Consider the following 20987-nt stretch of genomic DNA (forward strand, 5'->3'; position numbering starts at 1 on the left):
TAACAACTTAAAAATGACGAAAAATGTTTGCTTCACATCAATGGTGCGAAATTTAGCTTTTCGCTTTTTTAATTATGGCAACATTTGAGTGTTTCTTTTTGGTTAAACTATAAAAATTTCAGTTTCTTCTCTACAGAGGAGAAAAACATAACGTTTCACTTAAAAGTTAAAACCATGTTCGTCTGACAGTTGAGAGAGAAGGCGAGAGAGGAGAGGAGGAGGGAGAGAGTGGGGTAGCCAACGGCTCCCCGTATTTAAACCCGGTTTTTTCTCTCCGTTCCTTCCTCCTGTCCTTGCTTGATCCTCCGCCTCCTTGTTAATCGCTCTCTCTCCGGCGGTCGTCCGTCTTTGCTCGCTTAGATTCTCGATGGGAGACACATTCTCTTTCTCCGCTCAGATATTGTTATTGCGATTGAGGCAAGTATTGTTTTCCTCCAAATCTTACGGTCTATCTTCTAAATTTTGCTTCTTTAGTTCTGGTCTTCGTGCACCTCCATTTTCCTTTCCACGTGAGATCGCCGCATGCCACGCGCTTCTTGGTTTTTTGACTTACGCGATTTGAGTATATTGAGTTCGTGTTTCGACGCCCTATAAGGTGATTATTGTTTGGAAAATAGGGAAAAGAGCTTATGTACGCCGTGGAAAACGTAAATTTCTAGGTGTCTCGTTTTCTGGATCTTGGTCTTTTCGATTCAGCATTTTCAGTCACGACTTGTTTTCTGATTATTTGGATATTTTTATGCACAACCCACTACGTGCCTTAGTTTCAGATTTTCAGATCCATTGTCCTAGCCCTTGTTCTCTGTCGTTCTCGTTCTCCTCCGGCTGCAGCAGTCTCGCATCTCTTTCTCTCGCTCTTGCACACACAATTTTTGGTGAATTTTCTTTCTCTTTTCGTAGGTTTTTTTTATGGAATTGAGATTTTGGAGTGCTCACTTAATGAGATTTCTTGTAATGTTAACTTCATTTTCAGTAATCGTTCACGTGTTCCTTTGGTTTTAGAATGTAGCTTTGAAGGATATTGATTTCCGATCTTGCTTTCTTCAGGGTATTTTCTGTTTTCCTCCTGGAGATAATTAATTGTTTTTCCATGACAAAGTCTATTATTTGGGCGGTTTCTGGCATTTGAGCTGCATATGCTGGGACTGCCATAAATTTAGTTTTGGTGACTCATAGCGTTCATCTTACAGAGTTAATTTTTTGCTTGTCTTTTCTCTTGAGGCAATCATTCATTGAACACATTCTCCCTTCATGGTCCTTCAGAGTCCAGAGATCTCTCAAAAGGGAAAAATTTTGGGCTTTGGCATCTGGCTAACTCATGCTTTCTGCAGAAAGTTGAATCTTGCTCAAATTGTATTAATATCATTACCTGTACTGTAACTTTAATGGGAAAAAAAATATTTGTTAGACGAAACTTTTCAAGAGTGGATAAATCATAACACAAATACTTTCCCCCACCTTCCTCCATTTCCTGTCCTCGTGGCCCACATCTTTTGTATGCTAAATTGAGCTCAAAAGTGGAGACACCGGACAGATGGAAGCCCATATTTTAGGCATGCTGGATTTCACTTCAATGTTATGAAAATGATTCCAAAGTTTTGGGGTCAACTACAACTTTTATAAGTTCTTGGCAGACCTTGTAGAAACAATAAAAAAGCCATCGAATTGTATGTTTACGCTGTGTCATCATCATAATGCAATGCAACTTATATTGTGTTTAGTCTAATATAAATAGCTGTCTTGTGCTATACATACAATACAACCTGGTTCAAGGGTGTATCTATTGATCTTCTTACAGTAGAGCTTTCTGAGTGCAATTGCAAAATGTTAATCTTCTCCCCTAATACCCTATGACGTCATATATTGTGTCTTTCCTTTTGTAGCGGTAGCTCTATAACCATCTCTTTCAATTTATTAACAACAAAAGCGAAGACTTCATAGTTTCTTATCTTTCATATTTATAGGATCTAGCATCATTATGTTTATGCCAGAAGGAAAACAATCTGGAAATTTTCAATTAGAGTGGTGTAGTGTGGTACATTGAGCTTTTATGGAAGTGAATCCTTTTGACTACTTTTGCATATGGCAACATCATGACAGTTTCATTTTTTATTCTTAAGTTTGGTAATTTGTTCTGCTTTGCCTTTATGTAGCTTAGTTCCCTTATGAACTAAGCAGCACTGGGTACTTGTGAAACTGATGAATGAGGATTCATTTTTTTAACTTTTTCAAGTCTCTTTCATCCTAGTGAAGAAAATTTCTCTATCCTATATGTGTATCTTGATAAAAGATTAAACATGTTGCAGTGTTATTAAAATTTGCGAATGAAACAAGAAGAGAGTGAATCTCTAGAAAATGCCATGGCTGTTAAAGAGATCTCTGCAAATGGGATTAGCATAAAAACATCAGATGTAGTGGCAATGCTGGACGAAGGAAATATTCAGGAGGCAGAGTCTTCACTCCGAGAGGGTCTTTCACTCAACCATGAGGTATTTTTTTGTGATTATTAGTTCTTCACGGTTTTGAAGTATGTTATGTCATTTCTAGTGATTAAGAGCCATATCGGCATGAAACAAAAAGTCGAAACTCGAAACAATCTTAACATATATTGAACATATCGTACTGACTCTGTCTTGTTTAGTGTTATCTGTAATTCTTCTTGAATACTCTTCTCAGAAGCACCACAAACCCTGTCAAAAATATGGGACATTCCATTACCGTTGATGTAAGTGACAAGGTTAATGTGCAAAGCAGTTATCCTATGATACGGAGCCTTATCTTGTGATACATATTGTATAGGTTGGAAAAACCTATATGATACAGGCATGATACATAAAATGCATGGTGTATCAGCCGTACCTACAAATACGACCCACATATCATAATGATACAGCCAATATAGGCTGTATCTTACGATACAGCTCTGTTTTTCAAAAAGGGTTCTGATGCCCCTTTTTTGTTGTGATTTTTTTTAAAAAGTTTCTCTCCCCTTTCACTTTCAACACTTCTTAACAGTTGTGGGAGGGTGACTTTTCACCATTTTAAAAAGAAATTGCCAAGAAATCATTGTCTTAAGGGAGGAATCACCAGCTTGAAGGGATGAGAATGAAGATGACGAAGGTAATGATTATATCGACTAATAATAATCATGATGTCATTTAATCATAAAAGTTATTTCATTTTTCATTGCCAGTGAACAACTCCGGATTATATGTTTTGATGTGATGTAAAATACTTTAAAGTTTAGATTTTCTTTTATTAATGTGTCATTACTTATGGACGATAAAACATGAAGGTTAGTTATGTGTGAATGAGTTTTTTACATAGAACGGTTTTTCTTGATAGAACGGTTTTTCTTGATTTTTCTAGATTTTTGTGATTTTTCATTTTTCTCTATTTTCCTGAATTTTTCTATTTTTTATGAAATAAAAAGACAAATTTACATACGCTCATGATACATTATGATCTATAAAAAAAAATTCCTTCTCATGACTGACAAAAGTTGTAGACATTTCATTAGATTGATCTTCCTTTTTCTTCATTTTTGCTGCCTCTCTTTCCTTCTTTCTGCTGATTCTTTCAAGTTTCAACACAACTGATATTATCAGTTTGGTTAGACAGTCTAATTCCTTGACAGCAAATTGCAAGGGACATGCTTTAACTCATTGAAACCAGTGACCTTTTGTGTAGATTCATACCACAAGCTTTTCCGCCTTTTGACGGAAGTTCCCAAAGTGGCTGAGAGGGATCATGTTTAGATATAGCAATTGCTGCTAGTGTTGTTGAAATATCAACAACTATTTTCCCTTTACCTCTGTCAGCCACTGTATCTGGAAAAAATGACTGTATGCACATAAAAATGCTATCATTTACAGCTATGCAAGTACATAAAATGAATAGTGATAAGAAAAAATAGATGAAAGTGCGTGGAGTATGCACACTCACAGTTGGGAGACTTTTACAGACGAAATCTGTAGCATTTTCAATGCAAATATGGTTGAACTCTTTCCAAAGAAGTAGATATCTATATCCCTAATGCCAAACATCATGCATCACATCTAAGGTTGTGAAGGCCATTATATTCTGCTCTCTGTACACCACATGTCATGCATCTAACTGGGCTTTTTTGGTTCATTCAATGGGATTTCCTTCCTTTCTCTCCTCTTTTCGTACATATTTATGTGGACATGGTATTTGCTATTAATTTAATAGACTGTTGATGACATTGGCACGACGAATGATGCAGGAAGCTAGAGCTCTTCTTGGTAGGCTGGAGTATCAGAAAGGTAATGTTGAAGCTGCCCTTCGGGTCTTTGAGGGTATAGATCTTCAGGCTGCCGTTCAACGATTTCAAGCTCCAGTTGAAAAAACTTCTTCAAGGAGGAGTCGTTCTCGGAGTGAATCACTTCAGCAAGTGTCACAACATGCAGCTAGCTTGGTGCTTGAAGCTATATACTTAAAGTCGAAGTCTCTCCAAAAACTTGGGAGGGTAACTGGTATGTATTTGTGATAGCACAGGGTTACAAATATAACATGATCTGGACTTGTATGTGGGTCAGACCCAGTAATAGTCTGACCCATTGCTGAGCATATAGAAGCTCAGTTTTTTGTAGTTGAAGTATTGAGAATGAAATTAAGAAGTTTCTAGAGTTGGGAACCCTGGAATCGTGTATGTGTGTTCTCTTTTGATGTGAACAGATAACTGCAAGCTACCAATTTGTTAGCTTATAAAATGTTCCTGTGAAAAATACAAAGATTAAGACTAAATGTGATGCTCCATTGTGGCAGCCATCACATGGTTGGTTGAAGTTAATTTCAAGATGCAGAGAGTGGTAATTTCCTTGTCCTCCAGAAGCAGAAGAATGAAAAATAAGACATGTTCCTAAGGAAAGTGATGTTGTACCTTTTTTTAAAAAAATACCATGAGCACCACAAGCATTGACTTGTATAAAAAATAAAATTGAAAAGAGAAAAAAAAAGGAAAATTATATATATATATACATATACATGTGTGTGTGTGTGTGTGTGTGTGTGTGTGTGCATATGTTTGTGTGTGCGTGTGCATGTATATGTGCACATAATTTGGCACATGGAAATTATGAATATTTTTCTTTGTTGAAAATCATATTAACTTGTTGTTTTTCCGGTCCCAGTTCTCAAACCCTTGTGTTTGGTATCATTTAATATCCCACTAAGGGGCAACTGGTATGTCAATAAGATTGTTGTCTGATCATGGTGCATTTTAGTTCCTCACATTAGCAGTTCTAGGAATTGTTTACTTTTATCCTTCTTGTTTGTATCTAAGGCTTTGACATTGGTATTGCAGAGGCTGCTAATGAATGTAATAGTGTACTTGATGCCGTTGAAAAAATATTTCCTCAAGGTATACCAGAGGTTCTGTTGGATAATAGGTTGCAAGACATAGTAAGCAAAGCTGTCGAGCTTCTACCAGAACTATGGAAGCAAGCAGGAATGTTTGAAGAAGCAATTGCTGCCTATAGACGGGCTCTGCTGAATCATTGGAATCTCGACAATGAATGTTCTGCTCAAATTCAGAAAAAGTTTGCTGCTTTCCTTTTGTATGGTGGTGTTGAGGCTGGTGCACCTAGTTTAGGTGCCCAGATTGATGGTTCATATGTTCCAAGGAATAATCTGGAAGAGGCAATTCTTCTATTCACAATTCTTTTAAGAAAATCTTGCCTTGGTGTGATCAAGTGGGATCCAGAGGTGTTGGAACATGTTACTTTTGCACTCTCTCTTTGTAGTCTTACTTCTGTAATAGCGACAAAAATTGAAGAGGTTATACCTGGAATATTTACTCGCTCTGAGCAATGGATTGACATGGCTCTTTGCTATGCTGGAGGAGGGCAAAATATTGTTGCCCTAAATTTATTAAGAAAATTGCTTAGTAAACATGAAAATCCAAACGAGCTTTTGGCCTTACTGTTAGGTAGCAAAATTTGTTCAGAGGATTGTCTTCTTGCTTCTGAAGGGGTTTCATATGCACGACATGCTGTTGCAGTTGCAGAAGGCAGATCTGGACACTTAAAGGGTATTGCTCTTCATTTACTAGGACTCTGTCTAGGAAAGCAAGCGAAAGTTGCCTCGTCTGACTTTCAAAGAACTCAGTTACAAACTGAAGCTCTGAAAAAATTGGATGAGGCTATCTCTTTTGAGGGCAACAATCCAGAGATGCTGTTTGATTTAGGCACTAAATATGCTGAACTTCGTAATATGCATGCTGCCTTACGATGTGCAAGGGGATACATTGATGCCACAGGTGGCTCAGTTATAAAAGGGTGGAAACTTTTAGCCCTTGTTTTATCTGCTCAACAACGGTTTTCGGAGGCTGAAGTGGTTGTAGATGCTGCCTTAGATGAGTCTGGCAAGTGGGATCAAGGTCCATTGCTTAGATTAAAAGCAAAGCTAAAAACTGCACACTCTTTGGCCATGCATGCAATTGAGACATATCGACTCTTGCTTGCACTTGTTCAAGCCCAAAGAAAAACTCCTGGACCTGTGAAGAGTATTACTCAGGTTTGAACGTTAAACTCTTACTGATGGTAGACAAGAAAATTATGTTTTACATCATGTCATGATAATTTGTGCTTTTCTAGAGATAATGTGTTGCATTCCCTGAATGTTTGACCATCCTGGATGGTTCCTTGATAACATGAAGACTTATACAGGTTGTCATCCTTGGCAACCTCAAGATATGTTTTTTCAACCCAACGTGGTACCTCAATCCAAATTAGCAAATTTATCTGACTAAGTGCTGAGCAGGGACAAGAACTTGTACCTTGTTAATGGTGCTAATTCAATAAGCATAAGAGCTAATCTTAGTATCCTTCACAATGAAGTGAAAAAAAATGTATATTGTGTTTCTTGTTATGCTGAAAAAAGGCATCATATTTGTAGGTGAAATTCCGAATGTAGTTGATTGGTAAATCATTATTTTCACCAAAATATTTTCAATAATTACAAGAACGTTGAAATTGCTCAAAATGTTTCCTTTGCCCTTTGCTACACAAAAATTCTTGGAAGGGAAACACACCTAGGTATGGTGGTATGAGATGCAGTTCAAAAGCTTCAGACTCATATTTTGTATTTTTTTATGTAGTGATTATATTTTATGACTAAAAATAATCAATATATGTATTTCTTTGTTTTTCAAAATCTTATTGTTGCATTCTCTCTCTCTCTCTCTCTCTCTCTCTCTCTCTCTCTGTGGGGTGTGTGTGTGTGTGTGTGTGTGTGTGTATTGGGTGCGTCTCCACACCCAATTTTTAGAAAATGCTTTGCACCTTCCTCCATGTCCGGGCCCATACCAACTCTCTTGTGACATAGCCTGTCCCTTTTACTGGAGCTGAACCTTTTTATTGTCCTAGAAATTTTTTGAAAATTAGACTCTGTTGTAAAATTATGCATGAAATCTTCCTGTAGAAACCTTTAGGCATTTTATGCATATGTGATTGTGATGTTCAAAAAGAGATATCTATCACCAGGAAATCCATGACCAAGCCCATCCTTTAACTGAATTACCTAATGTAAGCCAGTATTTTACTTGAGAAGTCTCAAGCATCTGGAGCAGCCTATCTATAAGACCTGACTCAGTTAATGTGGACTAACCTCATTGTTCAAAATTACCTCTGTACTCTTCTTTTGTTCATGGTTCATCTCTAGAAGGTTTCTCAATAATTAAATCATCCTTCATTTCTTTATCTCTATTTCTTTTTAAGTTGATTTGTGTCTCAAAATAATGTTGTCTAGATGTTTTTAAATGTGAAAATGCCCTATAATATTTTATTTTTGACCCTTATCTACTTAATGAAACGAAAAAGGCAGTCTGGATATTTAGCAAAGCTAACATAGGTAGTCAATGATATGTACTTGATCCTTGTCAGTAGTTGTCACAAAGAATATTCTTATCATTTTCGTTTTTCCTTAAAGTTAGAAAGGCAATCTATTGTTTTCTGCTAGCAGCAAATTAAGATAAATGCAAAAGAGCTGTGCGATCATGATACATAAATACCTTCTACATCCAAAGCCTCTATTTCAAATTTTCAATTGATGAAAGAAACTCAGGTTCCTGTTAGAAATTGGAGGATGCTATTTGACATGAAATATCAACTAAAAAGCTAGGCTAATTGGTTGCTTTGTCACAGGGATTCCTCTCTTTGTTAGTGATTCCTATGGTGCTGGAGTGATGTGGACTTGGATGTTGGACGAAAAAACCGGTGTCACAAAAAACGTGTTTTTTTCGAAAAAAATGTAATAAATATAATAGCTGTTTAAAACTTAAAAAAACACGTTTTTTTTAAACGTGAAAACGAAAAATTGTTAAAAACGAAAAAAAAACGTGTTTTTTTCAATTTTTTTCATGTTTTGTAATGCCAAACATTTTTTTTTCATTTTCTATTTTTTATTTGTTGCAAATCTATTATATTTTGATGTTTGTGTTATTAGTTTCTCACTTACTTTATTTTTCCCTCATTTTTAGTTTTTTTTAGTTTTTAAAAATTTGCCGTACTTTTTCCCTTTTTTCCCTTTTTCTAAAGCTCGCCGTATTATATTCGAGAAAAATTCACGATTTAAAACTCTGAAACGTTATTTGTGACTATGGTTTCAATTTTACAGTTAACTTTTTTGCTTGTTTTATCTTCTAATTCACTGATTGAGGTGGAGGAATTCCAAAACCTGTATTTTGCCCCATAGGAAGCATGGAAGGGTCACGTGTCATCTTCATTTTGCCTATGATGACAGAAAAGAAAAGACTTCCCTATTAAAGAGAAAAAAACTCTTCTTTTCTGACATCATAGGCAAAATGAAGATGACACGTGACCCTTCCATGCTTCCTATGGGGCAAAATACAGGTTTTGGAATTCCTCCACCTCAATCAGTGAATTAGAAGATAAAACAAGCAAAAAAGTTAACTTTAAAATTGAAACTAAAAAATAGTATTTTCTTATTTTGTCTGCCTACAAGGATCAGCTGAAGTTTCTGGGCTGCCACCCTATGCTGAGGCCTGCTTTTGATCACAAACACTTGGGAATTTTTTACTTGGTTTATGGTAGATTATTTTACATTCTCCAAGTGAATTTTGTCAATGTTTTGAGTTGGTACTTAACACTGAAGAAATTGTCACAAATATCAGTAACATTTTGAAAATCTTGCCACATTTTGACGATATTATATCAAAAGACAAAAAGATCTTAGACTGTTATAGTTGTATCTCATTCCTAAAATAAAATTGTTGTGTAACATAATCCATGGAATAAAGACTATCCTTTTATGAAATGCCTATCCACATCTTGAAATTCATTAAACTTTCCCTTTCTTAATCAACCCAATCCACTTTCTGGTAAAAGGAAAAGTTTTATTCTTACTGACTCATCACCTGTGAACCCTATTTGACAGAGTTTTTACACAAAGGCCTGTTGCAAATAAGACTTTTTATGGCCTGATCTGCCAACAGCAATTTGATATTTTAGTAGTTCTTCTCTTTCTAAAAGTTTAAGTTTTTTGGCTTTTTGTTATGAGCTTCAGGAGTTAGCATCATAATTTTGTCACCAAATTTGATCCTTGGAGCTACAAGTCAGAAAGAGAAGTCTCTGTTTTCTTGTAGTACCTGAAACACAGTCAACAATGAATAAGCAATTAAAGCAATTTAGAGATCGGTTTTGCAGTTTTTCTGTCCAAGTGGTCCTTTGCCATGTGCGATAATGGAAAAATATACTCCAATAACAATCTATAAGCCATTAAACAACGCTTATACCTAACAAGGGTTCATACAATATTTGAGCACAAAGACTTATTTGACAAACTGCGGAAAGACACCAAAAGAAGTAAAAGTAATCTGTATGTTGACTATGATAAATGATTAGAAGAAGCATAGCATTTATAAGGGTAATTGTCTAGTATATACACCAATACATGCGTGCATATAAGAGGGAAAATGGCAAGCTCCCAACAGCTTGCCCAGTCAAGATCAAAGTTCAACCTCAACCTTACAGAAAAACAGCACATTAAGAAGAAAGAAAAAATACAGAAAGAAAATAAAATAACGTGGACCTTAAAATATATATACACCTAAAAGATATACATATATATATATATATATGTATGTATATATATAATTTCAATAAGGTTTAGGTGCTTTGCTTTGCTAGGAAGGCTTTTTTCATAGTTCGTGGCAATTTTACTTGATAATTTCCCTTGATTGTTGCTTTACGTCTATTTGGAATTTATTCAAACGTTGCTTTCATTTTCTTATTTCTTTAGTGAATATTTCTTCCAACATTCAAGTTGGTTACTGGAACTTTGATTTTGAGCAGCGTACTCATTTTAGAAGTTAGTTAAAACGGTTTGTAAATTGAATTACCAACACTTGAAGATCTATGGATGCCCATCATACAATAATAACATATCTACAAGCTTGCATATTATATGCATCCACATCACATCTCAATTTCTGTCAGATGCTTAAACTTCACAAAGGTCAGAAGCTCTGGCCTCAGACTTGGGATCTGTTTTTTAGTTACATATGCTTTTACTCATCATATTTTCATTGTTGTTATGTTGGTTTTGATGTTTGACATTATATTTCTTTTCATAGATTGAAGATGAGAGAGTCAATGAGTTTGAAGTATGGCAAGGTCTTGCAACCTTGTACTCCAATCTTTCACATTGGAAAGATGCTGAAATTTGTTTGGAGAAGGCTAGATCACTAAATTACTACTCTGCTACAACATTTCATGTTGAAGGTACTGATCATAGCTTTTGGTAACTGAATTATGAAGTGTTTTTCAAAAAACTTTATCTAGCTAAATATGTCTTCCAAATGAGCAGGCATTTTGATTTATAAGGATGAAATTGTTGTAGGAACATGATTGGAAGAGCTTTACTAAGGTTGCAAGAACTTGCATTTGCAGACTTTTTCTAGGGGACTTTGTCAGTCTAGAACAGGTAGAATAAAGTCCGGCACATGAATGGAGCAGTGGATCCGACCAACGTTTGTAAACTGCATACTGTAACTTGTATGTTATCAGTAAAAAAAAACATAAAATTTTGTGTAAAACTAATTTTAATAAGAAAGTAAAACTAATTTTAATAAGAAAATTGAAAAAATTGAATTACTGAAAGTCATACGTAGAAAACTATGTTAGATGCTAGAGGTTGACATTCAGATGACCATGAAATTACATAAAGAATTAGATGCACAATAATAAAAATATGTTGTCTATCATTTGCTCATTGAACAACTTTATGATTTTTTGGGCTCCTAGAAGAGAAAACTATAAAGTTCTAATATTTATGTATGTTATCAACCTTAAATTTTATTTTTTTTTCCATGAGTGTGTAAAGATTCTTCTCATGACACATTTAATGTTCTGTCTGAAGGGGAATTATGCAATATTAAACAAAAAAATCTTTTGCACTTTTTTGTGTTTTCAAAATGTAAAATGCAAGATACACCTAGTGTTCTACTGTAACGTAAGAGATACAAAAGTGTTTCAAAAGTTATGCCTTCATATTTGAAAATTATTTTCAAAGGTGTATCGTGTTGGTTTCCTATAACCATATTGGATTCAAGGATTTATGGAAGTCATAATGTGACATTTAAGATGATATAATTCAATGGTTAAACTAGTGAACCAGGGGTCCAGGACATAAAGTACAACCATGAAGCTTATGACATCAGATATAGTATTTTAACTTCATATTTTAGCTGACCCTTATAGTTGTGTATTTTATGTGGGACATCAGGTCTCTTCAGAGTTTAACAACTTCTAAGTGATTTGTACTCTAAATATCTAATAAGTCTGGATTGTTTTTGCTGAAGTTATAAAGTTTATTTTATGCAAAATTTGTGCCAAAAGGCAAAAGGAGTGTCACTTGTATCTCTAGGCAATTGAGTGCATCAATGCATGTTCTAGTGTAGCTTTGACTATCAATCTATCACTTAATATTATCACTTATGTCTCAGTTGGCAATAATGCATCGTTTGTTGCTTGATGCTTTTGTAGAGGTAAAATCAACGTTATACTATCAATCTATCACTTAATATTATCACTTATGTCTCAGTTGGCAATAATGCATCGTTTGTTGCTTGATTCTTTTGTAGAGGTAAAATCAACGTTATAAAGTGCATAACATAACCTCTATCTGTCAGGCCAATAGTTAGATATGTAACGTAACAAAAAATTGTCAATTTACTTTTTAGAAGTTAAAAATTCATAGAAGATAAGAAAAAATATAAAAAATTAGGAAAAAGCAAGAGAAATATGTTTTCTGTAATAAACAACTTCACATAAATGTGAAAGTGAAGATTCACCAGTCTAACATGCATAAATCATGTAAAGTCATGGCACATCAAGAAGGAAGTTTAAAGTTGTAGACTTCCCAGATAAACTTGTTCACTACAAATTATCAATGAAAATGGATCATACATCATCTTCTTGTTCATCTTCATTTCCATCGCCTTCTTCAAATTTAATATCGTTCCTAACGTATATGGGCTTCTTGTCATCAACTTTTGCTTCCCTTTCGTTGTCAAACCATTAAACATCTTCCTCGTGAAATATGGTGGCTGATTCTTCTTCAACTCATCGAATCCAGTACATCAAAGTGGTTCAAGTTGACAAGTTTTACTTGCTCTTTATGTCTGCTTGTTGAAGTTCTTTCTAACGACCTTCCTCGGTGGGCTTCATAAACTCCTCGCTCACCCAGAAAAAAAAAAAAAAGAAAAAGAAAAAAGGTAAAAATTTGTTAATATAAGTGAAAATTCCTTAGCATATAACGGGACAGTGATAGAACGGGACACCCCCCAATTCCCCCTGCCTTCGGGGTCTTGAGCTGCGTCGGTGTCAGTGATAGAACGGGACACCCTTCAACTTGGATGCCACGCCCTACCGTCTTAAGACACAGGAACATAGCGCCCACGGGAATCAAACTAGAGACCTGCCTTTTACAAGCCTCTAGCCCGACCAGCTACACTATGCCCCTTGAGGCTCCTTAGCATATGTAATAAAAATCTATATTAGCTTATTACCTTTGTCAACATAAAAATGTATGTTGTCTAGTAAGTTAAACTAGAAGCTAGTCACCTAGTTGGTTTAGGTACCAGTCAGCCAACTAGTCCCTGCCTCGAAATTGACTGGACCCATTGAGGCCCTAGTTGGGCAACTTGGTGGGCTAGTCAATGACTGGTTCATTGATATGGGCCCTTCTGAAAGAAAGACGTCTTCTAAAATGGGTCCTTAAAGCATGTCATCTTTTTGGTACCTTTTTGTTGATCTTTTTTGTTTATTTTTATTTTTTCACATTTTATTGCCTGGGAAAAAAGTTTTTTCACTGTCGATCCTTTCAACTGATTGTGTGCAATATTTGTAGGCATTATGCATGAGGCTCGTGGACAAACGCAGGAAGCATTGGCTGCTTACAGCAATGGCCTCTTGCTAGATATGGATCATGTCCCCTGCAAAGTGTCACTTGGTGCTTTGCTATGGAAAACAGGTTCAAAAGCTTTGCCAGTGGCTCGGAGCCTCCTTTCTGATGCTCTGAAGCTGGAACCCACAAATAGGCTGGCCTGGTACCACTTAGGGTTGATCCACAGAGATGATGGACGTGTTGCCGATGCATCTGACTGCCTCCAAGCTGCAAATATGCTTGAAGAATTGGAGCCTGTGGAAAGCTTCAGTTAAATCCAGTTTTTATCCTTCTTCTGTGGGTTTGGTTTTCTTGTGGATCCCATTTTTACCATTGTATATCTCTTGCTGATTGGTGTAGAATTATGTAGAGTATTTAAGTGGCATGAAAATTCTGGAAATGTTTCGCGCCCTGTTCCAACTTTTAGTATTTTCAGCTTCTGTGATTATGCTGTTGATCGATCATAAAGCAATCTCATTTCTTTCGATAAAGGCATGCTGATAAGTTATGTTAGTGAGAAAATCTGAATTCTCGACACTTATACAGAATGAGGACGATCTTAGCCTGTTACTAAGTTTCTGTTTAAGAAATTTTTAAAGAGAAAGCATGTTAACGGATACAGCTTCCCCGGTTATCATGAAAGAAGCAAAATTCGAAAGCATCCATGGCAGCCTATCGGGAAAGAAGCCATGGCATCGAATTTTTCAAAATCCTGGGTTTAACAATCCATCGCCCTAAGAAGACCAGACCAAAGCATCCCTTTCTCCTTTTCTCCAGAAATCTTGGGTACACCTTTCAATTTAAGTGTTTGTGAAAAACATACCAACTAGTTGAAACATCAAAAAAATTAAAAGATTTTAATGCAATTTTGTTTCAAACCAAGGGGAAATTTTCCTGGACTTTTGTTTTTCTATCCTTTCCTTCTTACTGATGGGTGGCCTTTCTATTTGTCAAATTTCCAACGCCAGGAAATTTTTTCTGGCGTCTGTGATTTCACAAACGTCAAGGACGTCGTCTCGAATCTCTGGTTGTTCTAGTCCCCATTTTTAACCCCACAATACATCATCATTTCTCTCTCTCTCTCTCTCTCTCTCTTGTGTTCATATTTTCTTTGGTGGGGTGCGCCCATCCAAAGTTTTCTTGATCTTTTAAAGGCAAATTTTCAGTTTTCCTGGGCTGATGAATTGTTTTCTTCAATTCAACCCTCTGTTAACCTATTGACACAATTGATGGGGCGCTCTTTCTCGCAACTTTGAACGTTAATTAATGGCGAAACGGTACCAAGAAAGCCCCTTCTTCTTTTAAACTTTGAATACAACATTTGGGATTAGTTTCCCTCTTCACAACGCTTCCGCAAATCAAATAGCCCACGGTTCCTTTTTTGTTCAAAATATTCGCCTCTCCAGCAGCGGCTTCAGATATTGCTCTTCTTTACATTGGTTACTGTATCATTTCCAGCACTTTTTTTTTTCCCGAGTGATGCTCTTTCTACCCTGTTCTCACCCTCGCATTAGCTATAAAACAAAATTGCAGGAGTTATAGAAACTGACATTTTCGTGCTTTTCGTTTGGCTTAATAAGCAATTGGCGTATTTCATTATATATATATATATATATATATATATATATATATATATATATATGTATATGTATCCGCATCTCCATGAGAGAGAGAGCGAGAGAACTGGGCCTCGTTGTCGTTGGTAAGGAAAAGAGAGAAACAAAATAAAAAATAAAATGGATGATAGGTCAGCTCAACTTAGATTTTACACGGAAAACCCTCAGCATAGGTCAGCTCAACTGGACAATAGTTCTCTGACGTATGATATAGATGATGACTACGGTAGAGAGCACAGATAATGATAGTCACCAACAAGATCATACATCAAACATGCAGTGAAAGAATGTTATGTGAGTGAAAGTTTTCTAACTAAAAAACCATTTTTTCTCCTTATAATCCTTACATGATTCTTTAATACAACACGATAGTCTCAGCATATACAGGAAACTTTTCCGTGAAAACAAAAACAGAGAACTTATCAGCTTTCCTTTTTTGTACTGGCCTGAACACATGAATAGTGTGCCTTGAACGCCTTCAACACATATCATGCACCCCTTTAAACATCAGGCAGCCTTGAAATGGCTTCTATTATCTTCTGAGGTGAACCCATCTACGACGAAGCCGTCCATATGTCTCCACTGTCTTCTCTGTCTTCTGGAAAGATCAAAAAGTTCCTGTATGCAAAATGTTCTCAACTTTGGCAACGGTGTCATATCGATAATTGATTCGATGAATGCCTTAATTTTTCAATTGAAAACAATCTAAAATCTTTTAAATTGATTTGAAAAATGAAAAATAGACATAAAATCGTGTGTTGTCAGGATTAGTTCGTGTCCGCAGACACGAACCAATCTTGACAACACTCATCTAATGCCTTCCGCTATAACGACGCGTGCTTCTCTCGCTATACTCTCATCTGCTCAAAATTTTCAACAACCAATTTGGTAGCATGCACCGTCTTTTTTAATTTGCTTTGTTCTTATGATAATCCTGTGTAGATTATGCTTGTCGTTCCTACGTATAGGTTCCCTTTGGTTTTGATTTTCAAATCTTCCTTCCTCTTTCCTATCTTCTGCTGCGATAATGATACTGGAATTGCAGTGTCCATCTTTCTTTGGCAGTCTGACTTTTGAGTCTGTTTTCTCTGTTGTGCTTCTTTTGCTTTCATTGAAATGGCGACAAATGATGTTTGGCCAGCCAGGTGCTGCTTGCTGCAATTCACTCTCTACATCCTGTGCTTTTAAACTATCTGATGGAAAACTTTCGGTTAATGGGGTTACATTACTTTCTGAGGTGCCTGAAAATGTAACTCTCACCAAATTCTGTCCAACACCCCTATCTTCAGATGCACCACTTTCCTTGTTTCAGAAGGTCCAATCTGCATCCCATAGAGGTGGGCTTCTTGCGTGCAGCACAGGTGAGGCCTCTGATAAGTGATAACCTGAAGACTTCACTGGGCCGATTCAAAGAGAGAAACTTTTTGAGCGTCTTTAGATTCAAGACATGGTGGACTACCCAGTGGATGGGACAAAGCGGATCGGATTTGTAGATGGAAACCCAATGGCTGTTCCTAGATGTCCCTGAACTCGGTTCCTATGTCTAATGTCTTGATTGTTCCATAGGTTGAAGGTTCATTTAGGTCTGCCCTCCATGCTGGAGCCATGTCATCCTCGGTGCTGAGATTGGTTCAACCAAAGTAAAAACTTCATCTTTTACAGCATGTGCTTATGTTCATGTGAGTGACAATCCATATGTGTTAATGGAGGCTTACGGTGCTGCTGGAGTTCATCTCAACACCTTCAGGTTGCTGGAAGAGAAGTCGATTCCATCCCTTGTCGACAAGTTTGGTTGGTGCACTAGGGATGGCTTCTACTTGACAGTGAATCCTGTTGGTATTTGGCATGGAATTAAGGAATTTGTAGGAGTGTCCCTAAGGTTCCTGACAATTGATGAGGGATGGCAAAGCATCAGCTTTGATTGAGAGAACCCATAAGAGGATACCAAAAACAGGTTTTGGGAGGTATCCACATGACCGCCAGAATCTATAGATTTGAGGAATGTGAAAATTTCAGAGAGTACAAGAAAGGAACAATGTTGAGTAAGTATCCACCAGCATTTGATCCAGCAAAAACGGAGATGCTGATCAGTAAGGCGTTCGAGCTCAAGCAAGCTAAGAAAGCATGCAAAAATGCAACTCACGCTGGTGTTACTGAATCATCCGCCCACCGGTCGAAGATTGAGGAACTAAGACATTAGTTGAATGAAATGTGTGCTGACAAGATAGCGGAGAGCGAATCGGTTGCAGAAAATGACTGTTGTGGGCAAATAAACATGGGAATGAAGGCATTCACTAGTGATCTGAGGACGGCTTTCAAAGGACTATTTATGGCATGCTCTGTTTGGGGCCTGGGGTGGTGTAAGGCCTGGAACAGCACACCTCCCGTTGTTGTTTCTCCAGGACTTGTATTGCTGTTGAGTGAGAAGCTTAAACAAGGTGGTATCGGACTTTTCATCCTATTCAAGCAACTGAGTTCTGTGACTCCATGCATTCTTATCTTGCAAGCGCCGAAATTACAGGAGTGAAAGTCGATGTAATTCATGTAAGTGATTTTTTTTTTTCTTTTATGCACACATACACCTACATAAGGGGTTCAGCGAATGGAAGAAAATGACAATTATGTTAACTGACTATGAACTGTCTGATCAGTTTGTTTAACAGTTTAGAAAGTATCATGTGCAAAGTTTATTTCTACAGTACTCCTTGTTGTTCACATTTTTTGCAACTCGTACTGAACCATCATTCGAGTTGATTGAACAATTCATAATCAAACTACAAATCTATTCAGTTTAACATATGCCATGAATTCCCTACATAGATACATATTGTAACACATATGAGTTTTGCTTTGCTTTCTTGTAGACGCTCGAATATGTCTCGGAGGAATATGGTGGGCGTGTTCAGCTAGCTATTGCCTACTATGAAGGCCTGACTAAATCACTTACTAAAAACTTCAAAGGCGCAGGATTGATCTCAAGCATGCAGCAATGCAATGACTTCTTATTTCTGGCGACCAGGCAAATATCACTTGGAAGAGTAGGTAAGTCTGCGAGACGAACAAATTCTTCAGAAAACCGACCAATCACCAATGTTGAAAACAGTACCTTCTTTTTATTATACATTTCTTCTTTGTTTATTCAGCATAAGACTTCTATTATCAAGATCCAAACGGAGATCCAATGGGAGTCTACTGGCTGCAAGGGGTTCACACGATATCTTGATGTTCATTTTTTAGGTCTCTTTCCCATTTCTTCTGTAATGGGAAAGATGTGTATAGAGATCTTGCAATCAATTACTGGAATGATCGCTTGTGTTCTGTTATAACACAATCGCGCAAGTCCATGATAATGTAGGAATTGGAGATTAATCATGTTCATCCAAAGAAGAGAAACAGCTTTCATCAGCCGTATAGAATCGGCCTGTGCATCAGAATTTTTTTACTTTTTCTGCTAAAAAACAGAAACTTAATTGTCTACTCGCAAGGCCCTTTACCTTATCCTGGCTAAGCAGTCATCTACCAGGAGAAGAGACGAAAATCACGAGGACATAAACTATGAAAACAGCGACCAGTATTCCCCCATAGACAAATGTTTGTGATGATTGAATAGGCATATTGTACTTGATCTCACAGCACTTCATCTTCTCCTCCGAGGCCAAAACGCGGTCGATGTATCTGAAGAAGAAAGCTGGAAAATAAATGTGGATCAGCAGGAAAGGTGATACCTGCTACATAAGCCAGACTTTTGCAACAACACGAATTGGGTAATGATTTCCATTGAAGCGAGTAGTAGTTATCTAATGCACCTAATGTAGAAACCCAAACAAAAATCCCAAGGAAGACAACTCAATTTCAAGAGTCTTCAAGAAGCTGACATAAATGGGGAGACATGAATGGAGAATAGGAACTCATCTGTGCATCTCCCGTAAGCGCACAAGGGTCAAAATCCACGCAAATTTAGGGAGCAGAGAGGAGAAACCCTCCCACCTTTCAAACGCCGAAGGGCAGGGTTTGCAGACTAAATTTTGAAAAGATGTCAGTGGTTGGATGTGAAATCCAACCCAGTTCACAGAAGATCACAAATTTGGAAGATGCCCATATCCGACTTCCGAAAAACCAAAAAACTAGAAATCATGAGTCTTATCGTTAACAAATTTTCAATTGCCGACTATAAGGCAGTGAAGCTTTCCCATGCAACTAGACAAGTTCACCCAATGTTCAAAACTGAATTAAGGTTTCAAAGAATGGGGTCCGTGGGTTGACCCCCACCTGCCTCACCCCCTCAGTTGAAGTCGAATTGCATCCATTAGATGCAAACTTATTATACATAAGGCACATATACACAGTTGAATGCGGAGGCGTGAAGTCTCCTTGCATTTGATCATTCTGATGGAAAATGTTCATGCAACGAAAAAGGTCTATACGTGCCCCCCAACTCAGTTTCTATGTCAATAATCTAGGACTGCCTTGTAACTTGGGTAGAAGACAGGACATAGAAGACAGGACATTCCCTAGCAATGCAGGAGACTAGCAACCATCGACTTGGAGATCAGACTAGGCGGACCAGCTATGCTATGATTCTTGAGGCAATCCATACTACATTATATTACATTATAAAAATCATGGATTTGTACTCCAGGGGAGTCTGAGCATAGTCAAAATATCACTATAAATAACCTTTGGCTTAGTCACTCTTATCATTGGTTCACCTATGGGGCTTTAATCTTTCCTTCTATAAGTGCCCCAGATTTTTTATTTATTTATTATCCTTGATTATTGTTCTAAAGTGCAAAGTAGAAGTGGTTATTTTTATACTTAATTAGAATCACTATGTTTAGGGCAATGTCAATTTGTGATTATTTTTCAAAAAACAGAATCAAAGCCTCCTTAAGTTTGATACAATTAAATTATGTATTTTGGGCCACACATACAGTGACACAAATGGGAAGCCATAGGATAAGAGGTATGATTCTGGAAGCTAGGGAAGACATGAAAAAGCAGTGGCGAAGCTAGAAAAAATCGTTGAAGGGGCACATGTTTAGAAACATTTATATCTAGAGGGGCACTTATATATGTATAAAAATAAATATTAAAATTTTTAATAATAAAAGTAAACCAATTTTAAAGAACTGGAGTGGGCAATTGCCCACCCTGGCCCACTAGGAATTGTGGAACTCTAAAATTAAAATTTTTCTTTTTGATGAAATGGGAATTGAGTTATCAAAAGAAGAATTTTTAATTTTGGAATTATATAGTTCATTCTTGAATCAAAATTCTAGAATTATGGTTCTACCTTAAGAGGTGAAATTACGATTCAAGAATTTTAGAATTTTTTCATCTTTTTTTAGAGCACATGTCATGACGGTTTTATCTCATCAAGTCTACAATCTTAATTCATGTTTTATTAAATGCATCACTTTCAGTTTTGTAGTCAAAATTCCAAACTATTAAACAGAAATGAAAACGATAACTAAAATTTTCATTCCAATTCTAGTTGAACTGGAATTTTGTTTCTAGAATTTTAGTTCTATAATCAAAATTCAATGCCATCAAACGCACCCTAATGAAGTGAATTGCTACGACTGTTTATGGTTTTGAGTCATCTTGCACAGTCACCACCGACTCAGAAGAACATATTTCAAATTATTGTATCCACTCTCTTCTCTAGAAAGGCCGAGCATCTATACGAACATATGATGACATAAATGTGACTCTTTCTCTCTCCCCTCTCTGTCTCTCCACATATATTTGATCCACTCTGTTTTCTAGAAAGACTGAGCACCTATACGAACATATGACATATGATTCTCTCTCTCTCTCTCTCTCCATGTATTGTATCCACTCTCTTCTCTAGAAACAACTATATATATATATATATATATATATATATATATATATATATTAGCGAATGGTATGTTTAACTTAAAATCGATTTTAAAATGA

At 36.6% G+C, this 20987-nt stretch overlaps 1 protein-coding gene and 2 pseudogenes across 1 annotated transcript; all 3 read left to right on the top strand.

Annotated features, from left to right (window-relative positions):
- The first annotated feature begins 169 nt into the window (after positions 1–169).
- Positions 170–13876, top strand: LOC116255028 (protein NPG1). The gene is made up of 6 exons (XM_031630731.2): positions 170–417; positions 2307–2489; positions 4247–4496; positions 5327–6537; positions 10616–10763; positions 13393–13876. The coding sequence occupies exons 2-6, from the start codon at positions 2325–2327 to the stop codon at positions 13701–13703; spliced, it is 2085 nt and encodes a 694-aa protein (XP_031486591.1). The 5' UTR covers positions 170–417; positions 2307–2324; the 3' UTR covers positions 13704–13876.
- Positions 13877–15493: 1617 nt separating this feature from the next.
- Positions 15494–17244, top strand: LOC116255029 (stachyose synthase-like; annotated as a pseudogene).
- A 9-nt stretch (positions 17245–17253) lies between these two features.
- Positions 17254–18267, top strand: LOC116255267 (stachyose synthase-like; annotated as a pseudogene).
- The last annotated feature ends 2720 nt before the right edge of the window (positions 18268–20987 follow it).

The sequence above is a fragment of the Nymphaea colorata genome, chromosome 5 (genome assembly GCF_008831285.2).
Source record: "Nymphaea colorata isolate Beijing-Zhang1983 chromosome 5, ASM883128v2, whole genome shotgun sequence".
Lineage (NCBI taxonomy): Eukaryota > Viridiplantae > Streptophyta > Magnoliopsida > Nymphaeales > Nymphaeaceae > Nymphaea > Nymphaea colorata.